We start from the raw sequence: 20,033 nt of genomic DNA on the forward strand, positions 1-20,033 counted from the left end.
CCTCTCTCTCTGACCCTCCCCTGCTCACACTGTCTCTCTCTCTCTCTCCCCCCTAGAAATAAATAAAAACGTTAAAAAAAATTAAAAAAAAAAGAATGACAAAATCAGTTAAGTTCATTCTTTCCTCACCATGGTGCACAGTCCTCCCTGATTTCCCTGAAGAAGTCATATCCCTCTATTGTGCACTTTCATGCCCCCCTACCTCCTTTTCTAAACATTCAGCATGGACGCAGTCCTGCACAGATATATCTTCTTATCTGATTGTCTCCATCCTCTAATCTAAACTCCTTTGGGGTTTATTTCTGGGCTCTCTATCCTGTTCTGTTGATCTGTGTGTCTATTTTTGTGGCAGTACCATACTGTTTTGATTAGTATAGCTTTGTAGTAGATCTTGAAATCTAGGGTTGTGGTATCTTCCGTTTTGTTTTTTTTTTTCAAGATTACTTTAGCTATTCAGGGTCTGTTGTGGTTCCATACAAATTTTAGGATTATTTGTTCTAGTTCTATGTAAAATGCTGTTAGTATTTTGATGGGGACTGCATTAAGTCTGTAGATCGCTTTGGGTAGTATGGACATTTTAACAATATTCTCTCAATTCGTGAGCATGGAATATCTTTCCGTTCGTATCTTCTTCAGTTTCTTTCATCAGTGTCTTATAGTTTCAGAGAACAGGTCTTTCATCTCTTTGGCTACATTTATTCCTGGTATTTTGTTCTTTTTGTGCAATTGTAAATGGGACTGTTTCCTTAATTTCTCTTTCTGCTGCTTCATTATTAGTGTATAGAAATGCAACAAATTTCTGTATGTTGTTTTTGTATCCTGCAACCTTACTGAGTACATCTATCAGTTCTAGTAGCTTTTGGTGGAGTCTTCACAGTTTTCTGTATATTATATCCTATCACCTCTGCAGCTATTTCTTTAAAGGTCAGACACTGACAAACTCTTTGGTTTACCTAGTCCATGGGCAGTCACTGAGCACAGACCAGGTACGAGACACTTTGCTGGAGGCAGACACTAGACAATTGGTAATCGGGACCTGGGCCCCGCCCTCTGAACGTACACTCTGCATGGAAGGTAGACATACACACCACTAGCCATAATGCAAGACAAGATGAAATAGATGCAAAAGTGATTTAAAATTAGCATGCTGTCAGCATGGAGATACTATAGTGAAGTGGAACTTCACGAAAGGCTTCATGAGGAGGTAGTATTGGAACAGAGAATGAGAAGGATTTCAGAAAGTGGAGAACAAGTGAGTAGATGTACGAGCCTGACCACAGGGGACAGCTTACCTGAAGCCTGGAGATGTGGGGAATGTCCATAGGTAGTTGTGAGTGAAAGGTAGGGTATATAAAGGGAAATATGAGAAGTATTTTAGGGCCCAGGTTGCAGAGGTCCTTGAGTGTCATGCCAAGAAATGGAAACTTTGATTTGCATTTGAGACCTGATTCAGAACCAAGGAAGGTAGTAAAAAAAAAAAAAAAAAAAAAATCAGGCCAAAATTTTTGAAAGGTGATTCTGGTGACATTATATGTATGGATCACTGAAAACCAGATTAGAGGCTTGAAAAACTCAAGGCAAAAAAAATAAGACATATCTGAACTCTTGGGAGGGTCATGACCATGCAGCAGTGTGGTTTTGTCACAGGAGTCCTAGAGGAGCCACACAGATAGAACTTGCTCAACCCAGATGCTTATGTTCTGGGTCTAAGGTCCTATCTGAGAAGCAGTCTGAAATGTTGATACCAGAGATGGAGATTTAGGGCTTTTTGTGCAGAGAGGTGATAGTGGAAAGAGTAACATAAAAAGGATTGGACAGAAAGGTGCCTGGGTGGCTCAGTCAGTTAAGCGTCTGACTTTGGTTCAGGTCATGATCTCACCATTCATGAGTCTGAGCCCCATATCGGGCTCTGTGCTGACACCTCAGAGCCTGGAGCCTGCTTCGGAATCTGTGTCTCCCCCTCTCTCTCTCTGCCCCTCCCCTGCTTGTGCTTTGTCTCTCTCTGTCTCTCAACAATAAATAAATGTTAAAAAAAATTGTACAGAAAGGATTGAAATTGAGGGTGTATTCACAAGGAGTTACTTTGCCAGATCTGTAAGATTATACCTGAGTGAGTGAGTGAGTATGTGTGTGTGTGTTACAGAGAAATCCTATAGTTGGTACCATTTAAGGCTTCCAGATGACTTTTAAGATTCAGCCTTATCTGAATTCCTAGATCTTCAAAGGCCTGTGTGGAAAGAGCCAGTCCTACCAGAGGTCAAAATGACTCACTAAGTAAGCATAACACTATATGATAGACTTTTGGTAAAAGAATGACAGCTTCAACCAGAATTGTAAAGTGTTCTGCATATTATTTAACCTATGATATGTGTGTTATGAGCACAAAATCCTAACTGAGAAAGATACAAAATACTTTTTATCTTGTATTTTAAGTAGCATTAAAGTGGTAAGCTTTGGGGTGCCTGGGTGGCTCAGTCAGTTAAGCATCCGACTTCAGCTCAGGTCATGATCTCACGGTTTGTGAGTTCGAGCCCTGCGGCAGGCTCTGGGCTGACAGATCAGAGCCTGGAGCCTGCTTCAGATTCTGTGCTTCCCTCTCTCTCTGTCCCTACCCTGCTCATGCTCTGTCTCTTTCTCTCTCTCAAAAATAAACATTTAAAAAAAGAGATACAAGTTTTATTTTTAGTTTAGTGCAGAGAAGTACAAAGAAGAAATCAGCATAGTTCCTGTATATAAACCTATCGTAGAGATAGCTCCCATTAGTAGGAGAATGGGAATGGAGTACTATGACATGTGTTCAGGAAATTACAAAATTTTGTGAAAAAATACAAAGTAAAAGCAAAGTTCCTATCCAGTGCTCCTCTGCCTGCATCAGTTCCTTTCTCCTGGGAAAAAGAAAAGTGTGTGTGTGTGTATATGTATGCACTTACCAGCACATATCATATTTCTGGTTTTTAACAGTATGACTAAGATACAATTTACATACAATAAGAAATCCACTCACTAAAGCATACAACTGGATGGGCTTTAGTATTATTTACAGAGATGTACAACCATCACCATAATCTAATTTTAGTACCTTTTCATCATCCCCAAAAGAACTTTTGTACCCATTACTGTCATTGTCCACTTTTCTCCCCCTCACCAGAAACTCCCCCATTCTACCCTAGCCAACCACTAGTCTACTTTCTGGTCCTATGGATTTTCCTATTCTAGATATTTTGTGCAAATGGGATCATACAGTAGGTGTCTTTTTGGTGACCAGCTTCTTTAATTTAGCATAATGTTTTTGAGGTCCATCCATGCTGTAGCTTGTACCAATGCTTTATTTTTGCTGCCAAATAATATTCTACCATGGATATACCACATGTTGTTCATCCATTCATCAGTTGGGTTGTTTCCCCTCTGTAGTTACTATGAGTAATGCTGCTGTGAACACTTCCTGGGCACATGTTTGTGTGGACACATTTTTATTTCTCCTGGATATATACCTAGCAGTGAAACTGCTTGGTCATATGGTAACTCTACATTCAACATTTTAAGGAACTGCCAAACTGCTTTGCAAAGTGGTTACACCATTTTACATTCCCACCAAAAATGTATGAGGGCTCAAATTCTCCACATCCTCGCCAGCACTTGTTATTTCTGTCTTTTTTATCATAGTGATTCTAATGGGTTTCAAGTGGCATCTGATTTTGGTTTTTATTTGCACTTCCCTGGTGACTAATTATGTTGAACATCTTTGTGCTTACGGGCCATTTGTACATGTTCTTTAGAGAAATGTCTGGATCTTTTGCCCATTTTTAATTGTGTTATCATTTTATTATTGAGCTGTAAGAGTTCTTTATATATATTCTGGATTCAAGGCCCTGATATATGATCTGCAGATATTTTCTCTCATCTGTAGATCTTTTCACTTTCTTAATGGTGTCTTTTAAAGCACAAATGTTCGTAATGTTGATGAGGTCCTACAAATGATGAGAGTTTGGGTGCCATGGCTAAGAAATCATTGCCTAACCCAAGGTAAGAAATCATTGCCTAACCCAAGATCACGAGGATTTACTCCTGTGTTTTCTTCTAAGGGTTTGATAGTTTACATTTAGGTCTGTGATCTACTTTGAGTTAATGCTGTGTGTGGTGTGAGGTAGGGGTCCATATTTATTCTTTTGCATGTAGACAAGTTGTGCTTTTTGAAAAGAGTATTCTATCCCTCATGAAATTGTCTTGCCCCCTTTCAAAAACTAATTAACCATAAATGTGAGGGGTTATTTCTGGACTTTCAGTTCTATTCCACTGATCTGTGTTTGTCCTTAATGCTCTTACTACACTGTCTTGATTACTATAGCTTTGTAGTAAGTTTTTAAAATCAGGAATTATGAGTCCATGTACTCAGTTTATCTTTTTAAGGATAATTTTTGACACTCTGAGTCACTTGCATTCCCATATGAATTTTAAGATCCTCTTGTCAATTTCTGCAACCTATTTCTTTAAAAAAATATTTACATAAAAAGAATTATACTTTGCTTTTTTGTACTCCCTCCCCTCCCCCACTCCTTTTCATCTAATAAGTCATCTCTCTCAAGGGTATTCTAAATGTGGTGTCCACCAGGAAATAAGAGCTCTGTACTTCCACATAGAATAATGACTAGAGAAGGAACGGCCTCCAAAGATAACTCTTGATCTAGATGGGTGATTACTTAAGTCCTTCTCATTCTCCTTTCTGAATCACAACAAAGTGTGCAGCTCTGTTTCTTCTCACTGCTTCAGTGTTCCAACCAGCGGTATCTTGGACCCCAGCTAACTGACTTGATTCTTCAGAAGAAAGTGGGCTCTTAACTTTAGAGCATCTCTGGTTGTGGACTAAAAGAAAGTTCAGCTGCCTATAAAAAAAACCAAACAAACAAAAAAGAAACATGGTGAGTTGACAGCCCCACTCATGGAGCACCCCTCCACAAATCTGGGAGCTATCGGTTGCTCCACACCAGTAGGGAAGTTAGAGAGGACAGAGAAGCTAGCACAGAAAGAGTGGGCTCTCCAGAAGTAGACATCTTGCTTCACTGTAATCAGGCATTTCCCCCTCCTCCTCACCCTCATCCCCACCGGGTCGCCTCACTTCCCGTTCATTCAGATAAGGTACTGGATGCTACCCAGGGCGAAACCTGTACTTACGAACAACCCTCCTCCCAAATAGTGCTTCTCTCCCAGCTGGTCTTCATCTGGTGTTACAGCTATACCAGTTGTTAAAATAGTGAAGTACTTCGATGTCAATGATTAGGGAAATCCGGCGTCTGAGGGGTTAAAGCCTGGCACTGGCAGCAGCTCTCCAGACATCCTCTCCCTGGATCCGGGTCAGCCCTAATTGGTCACTGCCTGTGCTACAGCAGTCGTTTTATATTTGACTATTACCTCTGCACACACTTATACAGTGAAAAGTGTTAATAAACTAATGCAGTGGTATCAAAAGCCTCTGCCTTCCCAAGAGGAAAGCTGTTATCCAAAGCCTTCTTCCAGGTTTCTGAGAAAAGCCCCCAAACCGTATGTGGATGGAATTCAGGGGGTCCTAAGAACTTGGATGGGAAGTTTATTTTTGCACTTAATTTTTACTAAGCCCTCACTAAAATTTAGTATTTCCTTCAGCGAGGGACGAAGACAACAAATTGCAGTAGTATCGACAGCACCTGAAACATTTTCACTAATAGCAATCACAGATATTTTATATCCCATTACGTTGATGAAGATATCTTGAAATACCATTTACATTCATCACTACTTCTAAATTATAGTAATGATTAGACCAGCCACCATATCTTATTTAATACATTAATATAAAAGTACATTTCACTATGCTGTAAATTTGTTCAATATTTTGATTACTGTATTTCAGCATAATTGGTTTCCTTTATAACCCTATTTATTTTATTTTATATATTTAAAAGCATTATCCTGAAATGGTGGCCAAAGTCTTCACCAGAAAGCAGCATAGTCCACGGCACAAAAACGATAAGGACCCCTAGTGTAGACTGTCATGAGCAGCATGCCGCTGATGTGCTAGTTATTATCACTGGATATTTGAAGGGGTATGGTTTTAAGACCTGTATCCAAAGTTATGATTAAAAAGAAAATATTTTGGGGCGCCTGGGTGGCTTAGTCGGTTAAGCGTCCGACTTTCGCTTAGGTCATGATCTCGCGGTTCGTGGGTTCGAGCCCCGCGTCGGGCTCTGTGCTGACTGCCAGCTCATAGCCTGGAGCCTGTTTCAGAGTCTGTGACTCCCTCTCTCTCTGACCCTCCCCTGCTCACGCTGTCTCCCTCTCTCTCTCTCCTAGAAATAAATAAAAATAAAAAAAAATAAAAAAAAATAAAATATTTTATTACACTGTCTACTCTTAAGAGAAATTCACATCTGATACCGGTGTTCTTTTTTTTTATAATGATACCTGAAATCTTAAGTAAAATAATCAAGAAAGGCAAGAGTCCATCTAATAGGAACTTTTAACTGTCTCTGTAGTCTTACTTGACACCCGTTCTTAAATAGAAATCAGTCTCACTCAGGAAAATATAACTAACCTGGGTGTTATTTATGGTTGTTGTCTGATTTCTTTCCTCATTTGGACAGTTTAAAGTTCAGTACTGATACTTCATTGTAATACTAGAAAGCATCACAAAAAAGACAGTGTTCGTGAATGACCTTCACAAGAGTGGGTTTATATAATAAGTGAATGTTTTCAATTTCAAGATGTTTTATCATTGAAAGTACCCCCAAAATTGCAAAGAAGTGTAGCTGTGTGAGGCTCCCTTTTACCAGGCCTCAGTGTGCAGGAGGATCTTACCGTGGTTGCCTTGGCAATTGCAAGTGCGTAATGAAAGGACGGGATAGGGAAAAGAAGATGGAAGCAACCTTTCTCAAACCAAGGTTCTTTTAGCTTCTAAGTCACAAATTGGAATATTTAGGAATATTATTTAAGATTACCTCTTTCCTTTTTCCTTTATATCACTGAAGATTGGGAACCACTCTTGGGCAAAGACAAATGGGTTTCCATCTTTCTTTAAACCATTGAAATAACACTTCTCCCCCATTCTGCTTACATTTAAGGAAAGAAAAAGGTAAAGAGTTCACTACTGCTAAAAAGAGCTAATCAGTTATCTAAAACTAATAATTTGAGGCCCAGGTTTAGTAACAAAGAAAACATGTAGACCTAAACTACTTTGCTATGCATATGTATATACGTGTGTGTGTGTGTGTGTGTGTGTGTGTGTGTGTGTGTGTGTATTGGGGGGCATGTTAATCTGGCATCTTTCTGCATGCTAAATTCAAAAATGTAAATATATTTTAAAAAAGGAAAAAAATTTTATTTCTCTTTTGGTGTCTATTTATTGTGTGAAGCTACAGTCGAGCATAACGCACAGGTGGTTTAAAATGCTTCTCTGCCATCTGAGGTCTCGGCTTGCCAGGGTATAGATGGGGATGTCACTTTGGGGAATTGGGCTTATTCAGTATGTAAAATGAGGCTGGCATGGGTTCAGAGGTTTTGTCTCTGTCTTTACCCAATTAATGATTTTTTGCTTCCTTTTTTTAAACTTTTTAAAGGCCTTTAAAATTTTCTTTTTTTTAAGTTTTAATCTGTAGATGCATAGATTAGAACTACCTGAATATTTCTGTCAATTGCACTAAGATTCTTAATACCTAGTATTCATAATATATATTTCACAATAACATCAGAATTATTAATATATAAACCAGAGATCATTTTAATTCTTATACTGAAATAATATTCTAATTTATAACCTTGTTACAAAGATTTTTTTTGATGATCTATGTTAACTTGAATGCATTTTGGATTTATAATATTGCAGAAAAAAACTAAACTAGATTTTATTTTTCCAAATCTGATGTCTTATGAGCTTATTTTATACCAAGTATTTGACATTTAATTCATAATATGGGTTGTTTTAAAGATAAAAAGGAAAAATAGTTTAGGTAAGGAAGATATAGCTCAGTATACTATTTATACATAAATATGTGTAGTAAAATGAGTGTTATCTCAGTAACAATTAGTATAAAGAGAAAGTGAACTCTTGGATACATGACGAGGAAGGAATAAAAATGCAAGTCTAGGTTTGACAGCAATATCTAGATAATACTGCTCATTTTATTTTTACATGTGTGTTTTCTTAAATGTGAATTTTGTGAGCATTTAAGATCATAATGCCTGCCTTTTTGATCCACTGTGTTACTGTATCTAATTTTAATGAAGAGGGCAGTATGTGGCAATAAGAAACAGAAATAGTGAGACCTTTGTGGACCCTCTAGCAATCAGCGAATATCAGATCACAAATTTCCCCAGCTTTAATTACAGGCAAAAGAAAAGAAAATTAGCATTTTAATATAGAAATATCTTAGGCTTTAGGAGAATTATGATAAATCTAATGTTGCCTAGTGAACCAAAGAGGGGATATTACAACAAACTGTCTCCTTAGGAATATTTGTTTAAATAAAGGCAACAATACTTCATCCTTATCTTTTTTTGGATAATTATCGCTATTTCAGGCAGTTCTTTGTTCCAGGTTTCAAATACCTTTAGTTAAAAAAAAAAAAAAAAGTAATTGGCAGTGTTTGTTTTCTATAAAACTACAAGAAGGGAAGAGTTCTGTTTGCTTGGCACTAACAGGATAATTTTAGGGAGAGTGTGTGCTCCTCAGCTCCAGTTCACCGGTGCCATGGCATCCCTGTACTTGGATGCATTTGGGTTAACGCGTTTCACTCACAGCGCACGAAACTAACTCCTCTTCCATGGCTGGGGCTTGCCCACCTGTCTCCCCTAAAACACCTGCAACATATGTTTGCATAGCCCTGTAATGCCTTGCCTTTGGGGTCCTAAGAAATTCCCCCAGAGCTTTTTGCTTATAAACAGCTGAGCAATTCGTTTTCCTAATGACGGTTGCTTTTCCCCCAGCATCGAGGCAATAACATATTCACTAAAATAAGAGTCTCATTTTTCATCAAAGAGAAATGTTCGACATATTTTTACAGTGCTGCTTCTCCTTCTGAGCTCTTATTTTTTTCCCCTTTTCTAATCTGGCATGCTAAAACTTAAAAGAGTTGGTAGCAAGATAATAGGGGAGTGAAAGCAAAGTAATTCTTCATTTGTCAAATATTTTCTTTCCTTCATGCCAAACAGACATTATATTGTAAATATAAGTCAGTCTTTTCTATTAGACAAGTGCTGCAAGAACTTTATCAGTTTAATGTAAAAATTGTGATCAATAAGCTATATAAGTGATAATAATTTGGACATATTGCAGGAGATCACTTTAATTATTATAACCTTATAAGCTGGCAAGCAAGTGTGTATTAATATGGTTTTACAATTTTTTTTAATTTATAAATATATGTACTCTTATTCTGAGAAGTAAAATAGCCTCTTTCCCCACATAGGAGTTCCACTTTGCATGAGAGGTTTTCCTAAATATGTGTTTTTGCTTTTAAAAAATACAACGTTTGATAAAAATCCACCCAAATTTATATGTGATTTTCAGAAATATGCAACACCACTTTCTCTACCTGTGGTTATCATGGATTTTAAGTTGTCAAACTGTCAAATCTGCTCTCAAAAGTCTGTCAGTGCTCAGTGTTACCAAAAGATAATCATTGCTTCCCTTTCCTTGAATTTTTATTGAGTGCCTGACACTGTGCTGTGCACCTCATGTTCATTGTCTCATTTGATTCTTACCACAAGTTTTCAGTGAGGAAACTAACAGCTAAGAGTGTAACTGACTCCTCCCAGGGGCTCTGCTAGGAGTGGGTGGGTCCAGGGTCTCGGCAGGGGACTCACTATCTACTGATCCTTTGCTTCCCCTGCCAGGCAGCCTGTGCCTCTAAAGCAGATGATCGATGTTATGTTTACCCTAGTCCGTTTGTTTTAAACCCCTAACTTTAACTTTTAGTGGTACATTCCGCTATTAGAACTGGAATCACAAAGGTCACTGCGATTGTTTTTCTTTTGTTCCTTTTGATTCTACACATGTTTGTAAATAGCCAGTCTTATGAGAGGCATTGTGCTGTTCCAAGTTCCAAGAGGAATACTTCACGCTCTTTTCCTTCTGTGGTTTCCACATAACAATTCAAAAAGAGATCGTCATCTTCAAGGGAGGATGAGTTTAGTTGAGGGACCGATCTAGACAGTACTATTTCTAGACCTTTGTTGGATGAGTTTGATTTCACCAGGCTCAGAACAAGGAAAACTGTCACGTAGCATCTTGTAGTTCATTATTCCTGTCACATCTTGTAGTTAGTTGTACTTAGTGTGGGTTAACATTTAAACAGTTGTATGCTACCACGCAAAGTGAGCATCAACTTAAAATACTGAAATATTCACTGGGGGAAGAGTGGCAGAGGGAGGAGGGTAATATGCTGATCTGTGACTTCCAGCATAGAGTAGAGCACATTGCAGAGTAGGGCACAGCCCACCATCAGAAGTCATACTCTGTAAGGGACAGGATGTTTGTTTTATGTGAGATTACATTAAGGAGCAGCTTACTAACATGTAATACAGACCTCAGAAGTGTAGAATGTTAACTGTAATGGAGAGGTTAGATAGATTCCGATTAGTTTCAGCCCTTACTTTGATTGTGGTCTTTTAAGTACTATTTGTAAGTTGATTTTGTAATCATGCCAGATTAACAAAAGCATTTTGGAAATTCGGAAGTACAGCATGGGTTGGTTGGGTTGGGTTGGATTGGGTTGGGTTTTCCCATATCCTTCCTTCTATGACGCTTGTTTCTGCTTCTGTAAGTCATTCTGTCCACAAGGCTTTAAGATGCCTCCCCAAACCCAGCCTGTCTGTAGAATGGGTGGGATTTTCAGCATTCTTCTTATATTGAAGTAAAGTAAAATGTTGAAGAGAAAGGTTTAAGAAGAGCTCCAACAGCTTGTTGACAGAGAGGAATTGAGTCAGTGGTTCTTGGGAGTTAACTAGCTGCAGTCTTGTAGAATACAAGTCCATCTATCTCCAGTCCATCTGGGTTGGTCTAGGAGAGGCATGGTAAACTGAGAGTGTACTGAATTTGTGATTTCTGCATCTTCTTGTATAATTTAATATAGACCTCCCAGGTAACAGAACATAATTGGTATTCCTCTGTACACAAATCGATCTAAGTTATGATCACCATTTTGCTATCTTTCGACCAGAGAAAGATTCACCAAGAGTGTGTGTTTTTTATAATGCATGTTGGTTTCTAAAAGCTTATACTAGTCAAAATCCTGTCTGGATGAAAATGTATTTCAAATAATTAGTAATTGTTCCAGTCCGTGCAAAGACATACTATTAAAGCCATTGGCATCACATGTCCAGCACAATGAAAAATTACAACTATCATGGAGTCCAGCCTTTCTTACATACAGAGCTTTCTATGTGTACATTTCTACTGGCTCATATTTTAGAGGAAATTCTGATAGTTAAAAATTAAAAATCAGAACTGTTACAATTCTAGAAAATTTTATTTGGAAAAAAATCCTTTTAAATATGAAAAGCAAGTATCGCTTTTAAAGTGTTTCAGTTGCATAAAGTTAGAATTATGCTCATTTAATCCCATGCCCCTAAGGAAACTATTGTTATCATTTCGGTACATAGCTGTGTGAAAGGATATCGTTCCAAAATTTCTTGACTTTTTAAAACCTTATTCAGAAGAGATAAAGTGAACTTAATTAAAAGAGAAGAATTACAGGTAAATTGAAGAGCTGTCAGGACTGAATCTTGCTGTATAAAAGCATTTGTGCCCCTTTTACTGTTCATGCCGATATATGTTGATTTTTTTTAGCTACGTGACTTTTAATGTATATGCCAAACATTGAGTTCTATACTGTCCATTACAGTAGCCACAGACCACATGTGGCTATTGAGAACTTGAAATATGGCTGGCCCAAATTGAGATGTGCATTAGTGTACTATGTGTAGTGGATTTCAAAGACTGTACAAAAGAAAGAATGTAAAAAATCTCAATGATTTTTATATTGATTACATGTTACAATGACAACATTTTGGATATAGTGAATTAAATAAAATATTACATTTAATTAAACTTGTTTCTTTCTATTTTTTAATGTGGTTGCTGGAAAATTTTAAGTCACATATGAAGCTTGCATTTGCGACTCACATTGTATTTCTGTTGGACAGTGGTAATCTAGATCGTGTATGTATTGACATATTTATGTTTTAGTAATAGCATCATCTTCTCAGAAAATCCTATTGGATAACTTTCAACTATAACCTCTGATTTTATTTTCTCAAATTTCAAATGCTGTTTTTCAACATCATCTTTTGTTTCTTTTCTTTTTTTTCTTCATCCCAGTACATCATACTTTAAACTGCCTCTCGCTTTGATACTAGTAAGTCTCCTAGGAATTTAAATAGGCCTCTGTGAAAGCAATACTTGAGCCTCATTCATATGTTCAAGTTAGATCATTATTCCTAATAATGGCTTTAAGTGCTTAGATACATCAGCACTTCGTGTCTTGAATTGCTTGTCATTTCTTTATGAAGATGTTTCAAGAAATTGCTCCATGCAATCCCTTATTTCATTGTTTTCTAGCAAAAAGTAACATAATCTTTTATTAGTTTGTTGGGAGTCGGAGAAGAAAAGCCTTTTTATTAGCGAAAACAAAATGTATTTCCAGGTAGTGAGAATCTAAAGAGCAAAATTAGTCATGAGTGATAGTCCTGCGAAAGTTAATTTTTTAAATAAATCATGAATGCGTTGGCAATCTGCCAGTAGCTTTAACCTTTATTTTATTTTCCCATTATACTTGGGTCCAGGTTGTCATCAGCTACCATGAGGAAACCTGTGTAATTCCTAGAGAGAGAAAAGTTGCACTGTTAGACTTAATAGTATGGTAGTCATGGAAGCATCAGTCCTCTTCATCAAGGCAATTCAGATTTGATTATTGTAGAACTGTGTTGAATACCAAACCAGTGGAGTAGTAGCTGGAGCTAAATCAAGGGATTGTCATTTTTGTCAGATGATTAGGGCTGACTTGGAAGAGATATGAAAGGGTTGAGCTGTGTAAATATTCTCTTTTCAGCAGAAAAAGAAAAGGTCCATCATGGCCATTAAGATGCAGCTTGTTAGCTTGATGAATTTCAAACTATTTAACCTTAGCAATTATACACTCCTGCCTACATACAAGTATATCAGTGCCTTGGAATTATGGCTCTAAGGATTGATATCAAAGTATATTGGTAATTTTCTATTAAGATAAAATGAAGCCTTTCTGTGGCTAAGTAGATCTCTCAAAGGACAGGACATGCCCTGTTCAAAGTCCTACTCATTAACTTGAATTATAAGTTTAGGTGAACACTGGAACACATTTATTTATAAGTTTTATCAAACTTTTTAATGAAAAATATGTAATTTAACATTTTAGAAGTGGTATTTGTTTTCATTATGATATTTAACATATTAACTGTTTTATAAACTAGAATTTATTTCATTTTTATTTGCCTGTGATGGACTTGATACATTTAAATAATAGACACATTAAATGATGGTAACATATTTAAATTGACAAACCCGACCTAATGATTTCAGGACTTTTTTTTTTTTTGCAATATTTATGAATAATATCAAATGCCAGAGAGGCCAGTGTATTGCTGCTGTTATGAAAATGTGCATTCGGTAGTTTGATTTTCCATTTTGATGGCACTCTGCTAATATTTCCACTCCTTGGGTAATTGTTAAACTCGTATATAAGAATAGATGACATAGAAATTTCTAACTTTAAAAGAATTGCTAAATTCTAAAATACCACATTTGTTTTTGGAGAAGAAAGACTCGGTGTGCCATCTAGTGGGCATATATGGCATTCTAGTTATCAAAAACTAAGCGATTTTTTTCTCTTCCTCCAAAACGCAGCTTTCTTAACACTTTGTATCTCTCAGGCATTAGGCCTACATTGTTCTTGCTTTACATCTCATATAATTTTTCAGTTTTGTCATAATTTTATCTAATTGTATTTTGGAAAGTCATATTAAATGTGATCAAAATCATCAGAAATAAATCTACACTTATCTTGAGCACAGAGAAATGTATACAATCGTTGAATCATATTGTCCACCTGAAAGTAATATAACACTGTACATTAAGGATACTTAAAAAGATCTAATGACAGGAATAAATTTTTGTGAACTTTGAGACGGGTAGAAATAAAACATAAAATAATTTCAGTGTTTAATCAGGACTAAGATCAGTTAAGGTAAACTTCAACAATGAAAGCAAAACGAAACACGCTAATGATTGAACTTGATTATCATATGTATTCCTTCTACAAAAACAATTGTCTTTGTTCTTTTATGTCTTAATGGGTAATTTAAATAGCTTTATACATTTACATTTCTTTTTTCTATAGAGAAATCCAAGACCAGTGACTTACCAATTCCATCCAAATTTAGACTATTACAAAGCACGGGGAGCAGATCTTATGAATAAAAGCCGGTAAGTCCCCTTTCTCTGATGAAAGTTACAAGCCACAGAGATATTCTCCGAGATCTTCAGGAATTTTTACACATATGCTGACAATAAATACAGAGATTGTAGCCTATCAGTGGTTAATGACATCTTTATTAAATAAATTATCTGAGTTTTTTTTTTTTTTAAGGCATGAGAAAATGTATACATTGATGTCAGTGGTAAGAAGAAAAATAGAAGAGTATTTGTTATAATTTGCAGTAAGGCAACTTCATTTTTCTAACACTAATAAACCTGAATAAATTGCGCCTTTATCTCTTTCCAGATCTTTGCTGTTGATTGAAAAGAGGCAGTTCTATAATATATTTTTAAATTATATCAGTAACAAAATTAAAATTGGGTTTCCCAACTGCCTTTAGAACTACACAATCTGCTTATAAATGCATCTTTTGTGTGCATTTGTGATTATAGACATAGAAATTTTAAGGGTCACTGTAGGAATTAAAAAACATTAAAATTCTACTTTTAAAAGAAATTAACATTGGCATAAAGGGTTGATGAACAGTTTTGTTCTTTCATAATACTGCACTCAGATGTCTCAAGAGTTAACTTGTCAAACCAGAACCATCTCAAATTAGAACGTAATTTCAAAGTTTACTCTGGAAGACTGAAATGTTAGTAATGATAAATGCTGCCAAGTTGTCCGAATTTTTTTCCATAAACATCTTGCCTATGCACTAGCTTTTCTTCAGTAGGATTCCAGCAACCTAAATATACATTTATGGAGTACACACGTAATGTGTTCTGCTCTTGCTGGGAGAGTTGAAAAGAAGACATAATTCCTGTCACATAGACACTCATAGTCTAAGGGGTGAGAAGAAGTTTATGAGAAACCAGCTACATTTAAACTTGTGTTTTGAACCCTGTTTTAGTATTCTGTTATTTTTCAGGTACTCATCCTTGATTGAAATCTGTCTCCTACTCTGATGCACTGTGTAATTGTGACACTGGCTCTATAGCCCATGAGGCTCTTCTCTGAAGCTCTTTTCTGTTGGTTCATTTCATCTGATTCTTGTTTCCCTAGTTAAAGGCTCTTCTGCATAGTCATTTGTTCATTTAATTTAACAATTTTTCTTGTGTGCCAGACTTGCGTTATTCTGGGCGTTGGAGATACACAGGGAACAAACCAGATAAAACCCCTGCCCTCAGGAATCTTCTAGTCTAGTCACTTGTATTTCTACTCTGTCATGTCAAGTATTTAGTTGTGTCTGTTTAAGAGGACCAGGTATTTTAGGTACTTTGTTTATATAAGATCTTTCTAGCAAGAATCCCTTCTTCGGTCCCCTATTCTCCCGTACCCCAGCACTGCCAAATTAGTTTCCACACTACAGCCAAAGAACTCTCAGCTTACAGAAGATTGCATTACACCCCAACATAAAGCCTCCAAAAGCCACCTCTTACTATTGATAATCCAGTCTTCTTCCTGCGCCCGTTTTCTATCTCTGTGACCTTTTGTCCTCTCACTCTCCCTTTGTCTTAACTCCCATGGTGGCACTTGCTCTGCACCTTTCCTTCTCTTTTCTTGCTTCTGCATGATTTAGGGCTCAGCCCAAAGGTCACCTCAGAGAGGCCTCTCGCACCACGCTGCATGATCCGGCCTCCTGTCTCTGCAACCCCATTGGCTCCCACCGTGCTTTCCCTTGCTCCTTGGACTGCAGCCACACCGACCTGATTGCCGTTCCTCAAGCAGACAAACATGTTCCCACTTCAGGAGCTTTGAGCTTGCTTTTCTCTATGTGTGGAGCTTTGAACTTGCTTTTCTCTATGTGTGGAGCTTTGAACTTGCTTTTCCCTATGTCTGGATTCTTAACTCAAGAATCTACATGGCATACTGGTCTTCACTCTGTTCAAATATCATCTCTTCAGAGAACCTCTTTTTGACTACCCTATTAAAATAATGGGCCCCTTTACTCTGTCTCTACATACTGTTTTTGTGTTTTATAGCATTCTTACTACCTGAAATGGTAAAAACCTTATTGGCTTGTTTTTTGTTTTTATTGTTTGTCTCTCGGACTGAAATGAACTCCACATTTTGTTTTATTAACTATTGTATCTCCAGCACCTAGCATAGTGTCTAGAATATAGTAGGCACTCAGTGAAAGAATTTCAAACAGAAAATAAACATTTAAAAGGCTCTTTCTTCAACCTCCTAATTAATCAAAGACATGCCAGTTAGAACAACAATACAATATCATTTTCACCTTTCAAATTAGAAAATTGAAAAAATAGGGGCACCTGGGTTGAGCATCCCACTCAACTCTCTATTTTGGTTCAGGTCATGATCTCATGGTTCCTGCAGTTTAGTCCCACATGGGCTCTGTGCTGACAATGGGGAGCCTGCTTCAGATTCTTTCTCTCTCCCTCTCTTTCTTTTCCTCCCCCTTTGCATGCATGTGCTAACTCTCTCTAAAAAAAAAAAATAAAATAAACTTTAAAAATACATATAAATAAAAAATAAATGAGTCAGAGATGAATAAATCCCAGAGAGCTACTGTATAGTATAGTGCCCATAGGTTATAATCATAATAATACATTAATTAATATATATTAAAAGTTTGTTAAGAAAGTTGATCTTTTTTTAAGTGTTTTTATCACAAAAAATAATAAAGAGGGAGAGAGAAAACTTTTGGAAGTGATGGATATGTTTATGGCATAAATTGTGATGATTTTACAGATGTTTACTTATCCCCAAACTTATCAAGTTGTACACAATAAATACGCACAGCTGTTAATATGTCAGTTATACCCCAATAAAGTGGTTTAAAATGAATGAATGAATGGGCAAGCTAGCACTGGTGAAGGTGCATGGATACCCTTGTTACCTGATAATCTTGCCAGAGAATTCTTCCAATTCTGTATGTAGCCCTTATAACCACCATCTTATGCCCTGGAGGTTTGTTTCCCATGTCAGTATCACTACTTTATCCATGATCAAAAGCTTCTGTAGCTGTGATACCATTGGTAAAGTCTCCATTTCACTATTTAAGTCCTAAGATGCTCTTAGCTAGATGGGCCCTTTAGCCATAATTAGCCTTGCAACTACTTTCTTAGCTGTTTAGAGGCTACTAAGGAGTTAATGCATTGGAAGTGTCACTGAGTAAGGAGACAGGGATGGGAATGATTCAGAGGGGTATATACTCATGGGGGAACCCCCAGCTGTGATCAATGGATAGATAATAGACAGGAAACAGGCAGACACCTGAAAAGCAGAGAACTAATACCTGCTACATCTATGGTAATGGACTTCTATTTGTGTTGCTTATCCAAATAAGGGATAAGGATGCAAAGATGACATGTGATTTCATGGATAAGAATATCTCTAGAAATCAAGAAGCCTGATTTCTCGTCTCTGCTTTACCATGGATTGCTATAATTAAGTCTTTAAAAGCAAGTGCCTAGGTATTTTAGTGGTAGATTTTCCATTACGTGTGTGCATAATATTCACTGTGCTCTGATTTTACTTACTTGCAAATTTCTTTTTAAAAATGGGAATTGACATTTTCTTATTCATTCAACTTTTAAGCTCGGAACGACAATTTAACACTCAAAGCTCGTTCCAATTTTGTCCTTAAATAACCAGAAATTGCTGCTATAAAAAAAATAAGTACATCTAATTTGTGACCAGTCTTCAGAAGAACCTATCAATCTATTTAGGAATCTGTAACCACTAAAATGTCCAAATGAGTAGTCGTGGAACAGAATTTCATAGTTTTTAAATACTGCAGTTGCTTATATTAAGAGTAGAATCACATACCTTTTTTATTCCAGAACGGTCATGGATTTTCTGTCTGAAAAGGACACAACACACTTTCTCAAAATGTGTGCTTCTTTCTGCTCTTCAGAGGCGATGGGGTAACGGCCCCAGAGCGGTCAGTAGTGCCTCCAGAGCACATGTCACTTTATCTAGTGGTGCCTGATTACACGTTCCACAACTCGAGGTCTTTTAACTTGCCTAAGCAATCTCATATCAAAATTTTAGAGATGGAAAATACCAAGCTTAGTTCATGATCTCTCCACTCATCAGATCAGCAAGAACATTCTCTGTGCTAATTATGGACCCCTATCAGAGCTTAAACAACTTAATTCATATCAGTGATCAAAGATTCCAGAATTATAATTCTGGTAGACGGACTCTCTGCAGAAGGCCCCTTGTCAGAAACCCTACATGAGATCTCAGAGGAAGCCAGGCTCCAGGGAAAGAAGATTCTAATAAGGAGAGTGCCCTGAGCTGTTAAGATGCGTCCTACATTCCTTAGCTGGGCTCCACGTGACCAAAGAGTGACGGCATCCAGTCCATTTTTACCCCAGGAATGCCTGGTGACTAATAATTCCGCATCTCTCCTCGGGATCAGGATCTGCCTCAGCTTAGAAGGGCTCCTCTCCAGACATTCTCTAGAATGTCCAGAGAAAGTGCAGGGTTCCAGGAAGCACAAGGATCCTTCTCAAACTCCTATATTAGAATATGATGAGCTACGTGAGAGCAGCTACCACATCTGTCTCATTCATTGGTGCTGTTTCAATACCTGCCACAAAGAACGAATTCAAGTATTAGTGAAATGAGTAGGTGCTTTTTAGCTTCATTTGTGGAATAACTCATACTGATGTCACAATCCACATCTTAGAATCCTCATATTTCTAGCACAGTACTTGGTACTATTTATAGTGGCTAGTAAATATTTTAGTTTAATGGTTGGGCAAATAAATACTGTTTTGAATACCTAAAAGAAATTACAAGATTCTCAACAATTTCTATTTTATATGGTCAACAAAATTTTTAAAAGTAGGCTTTATTGTATTTACTTACATAATGACTACTCTTGCTCAGAATTATTTTATTGCTAAAATATGCTAAAGAAATAATTGCTAACAATATTCTTCAAGCCATGAAGCCAAGAAGTGCATGGATATCAGTATTAGTAGTTAATTGGCTAATAAGCTGTCAGAGAACCCTGATTTCTATATAAATGTTACTTTGTGATATTTGTGTGCACTAAGTTTGTGCTTATAAGTACATCCAGGTCTGAAGTGCTTTTTCTGTTGTATCAAAGAGAGTTGTTAATATGCAATTGAGATAAATTGGTAACACTGTCTCATATCTAATCCAGAATAAATAGATCTTTCTCCTTTTTTATTTATTTTTTATTTTTTTAATGTGTGAGTCTTTTTTAAAAAATTTTTTTTTTTTTGCATTTATTTATTTTTGAGAGACAGAGACAGAGCATGAGCAGGGGAAGGGCAGAGAGAGAAGGAGACACAGAATCCAAAGCAGGCTCCAGGCTCTGAGCAAGTGTTCAGCACAGAGCCCAATGTGGGGCTCGAACCCACAAACTGTGAGATCATGACCTGAGCTGAAGTCGGACACCCAACCAACTGAGCCACCCAGACGCCCCTCTTTCTTTTTTTAAAATTTATGCGTAATTTGTCAGTGCTCTGTCTGATGAGTTTTGACAGTTGTGTATACCCATGTGACCTCCAGCCAAAACAATATATCTGGCATGAACGTTTCTTTCGCCTG

At 37.0% G+C, this 20,033-nt stretch overlaps 1 protein-coding gene and 1 long non-coding RNA gene across 3 annotated transcripts in view; one reads left to right on the top strand and one right to left on the bottom strand.

The window, feature by feature from the left end:
* The window catches only part of TBC1D5 (TBC1 domain family member 5), a 536,447-nt gene that overhangs the window by 435,026 nt on the left and 81,388 nt on the right, over positions 1–20,033 (top strand). Inside the window, exon 18 of the mRNA XM_077750881.1 lies at positions 14,400–14,485. Coding sequence (XP_077607007.1) covers positions 14,400–14,485 — 86 coding nt within the window. The remainder of the gene's footprint in view (positions 1–14,399; positions 14,486–20,033) is intronic.
* Positions 4,610–18,857, bottom strand: LOC144220574 (uncharacterized). Of its 2 annotated transcripts, none has more exons than XR_013331785.1 (3): positions 18,273–18,857; positions 14,424–14,562; positions 4,610–4,880 (listed from the first exon to the last, which is right to left on the bottom strand). It is a non-coding gene; the product is annotated as an uncharacterized LOC144220574 (long non-coding RNA). The 2 variants fall into 2 exon arrangements; XR_013331784.1 differs by lacking the exon at positions 4,610–4,880 and adding an exon at positions 12,793–12,847.

This window comes from Crocuta crocuta, unplaced genomic scaffold (assembly GCF_008692635.1).
Source record: "Crocuta crocuta isolate KB4526 unplaced genomic scaffold, BGI_CrCroc_1.0 scaffold279, whole genome shotgun sequence".
NCBI lineage: Eukaryota > Metazoa > Chordata > Mammalia > Carnivora > Hyaenidae > Crocuta > Crocuta crocuta.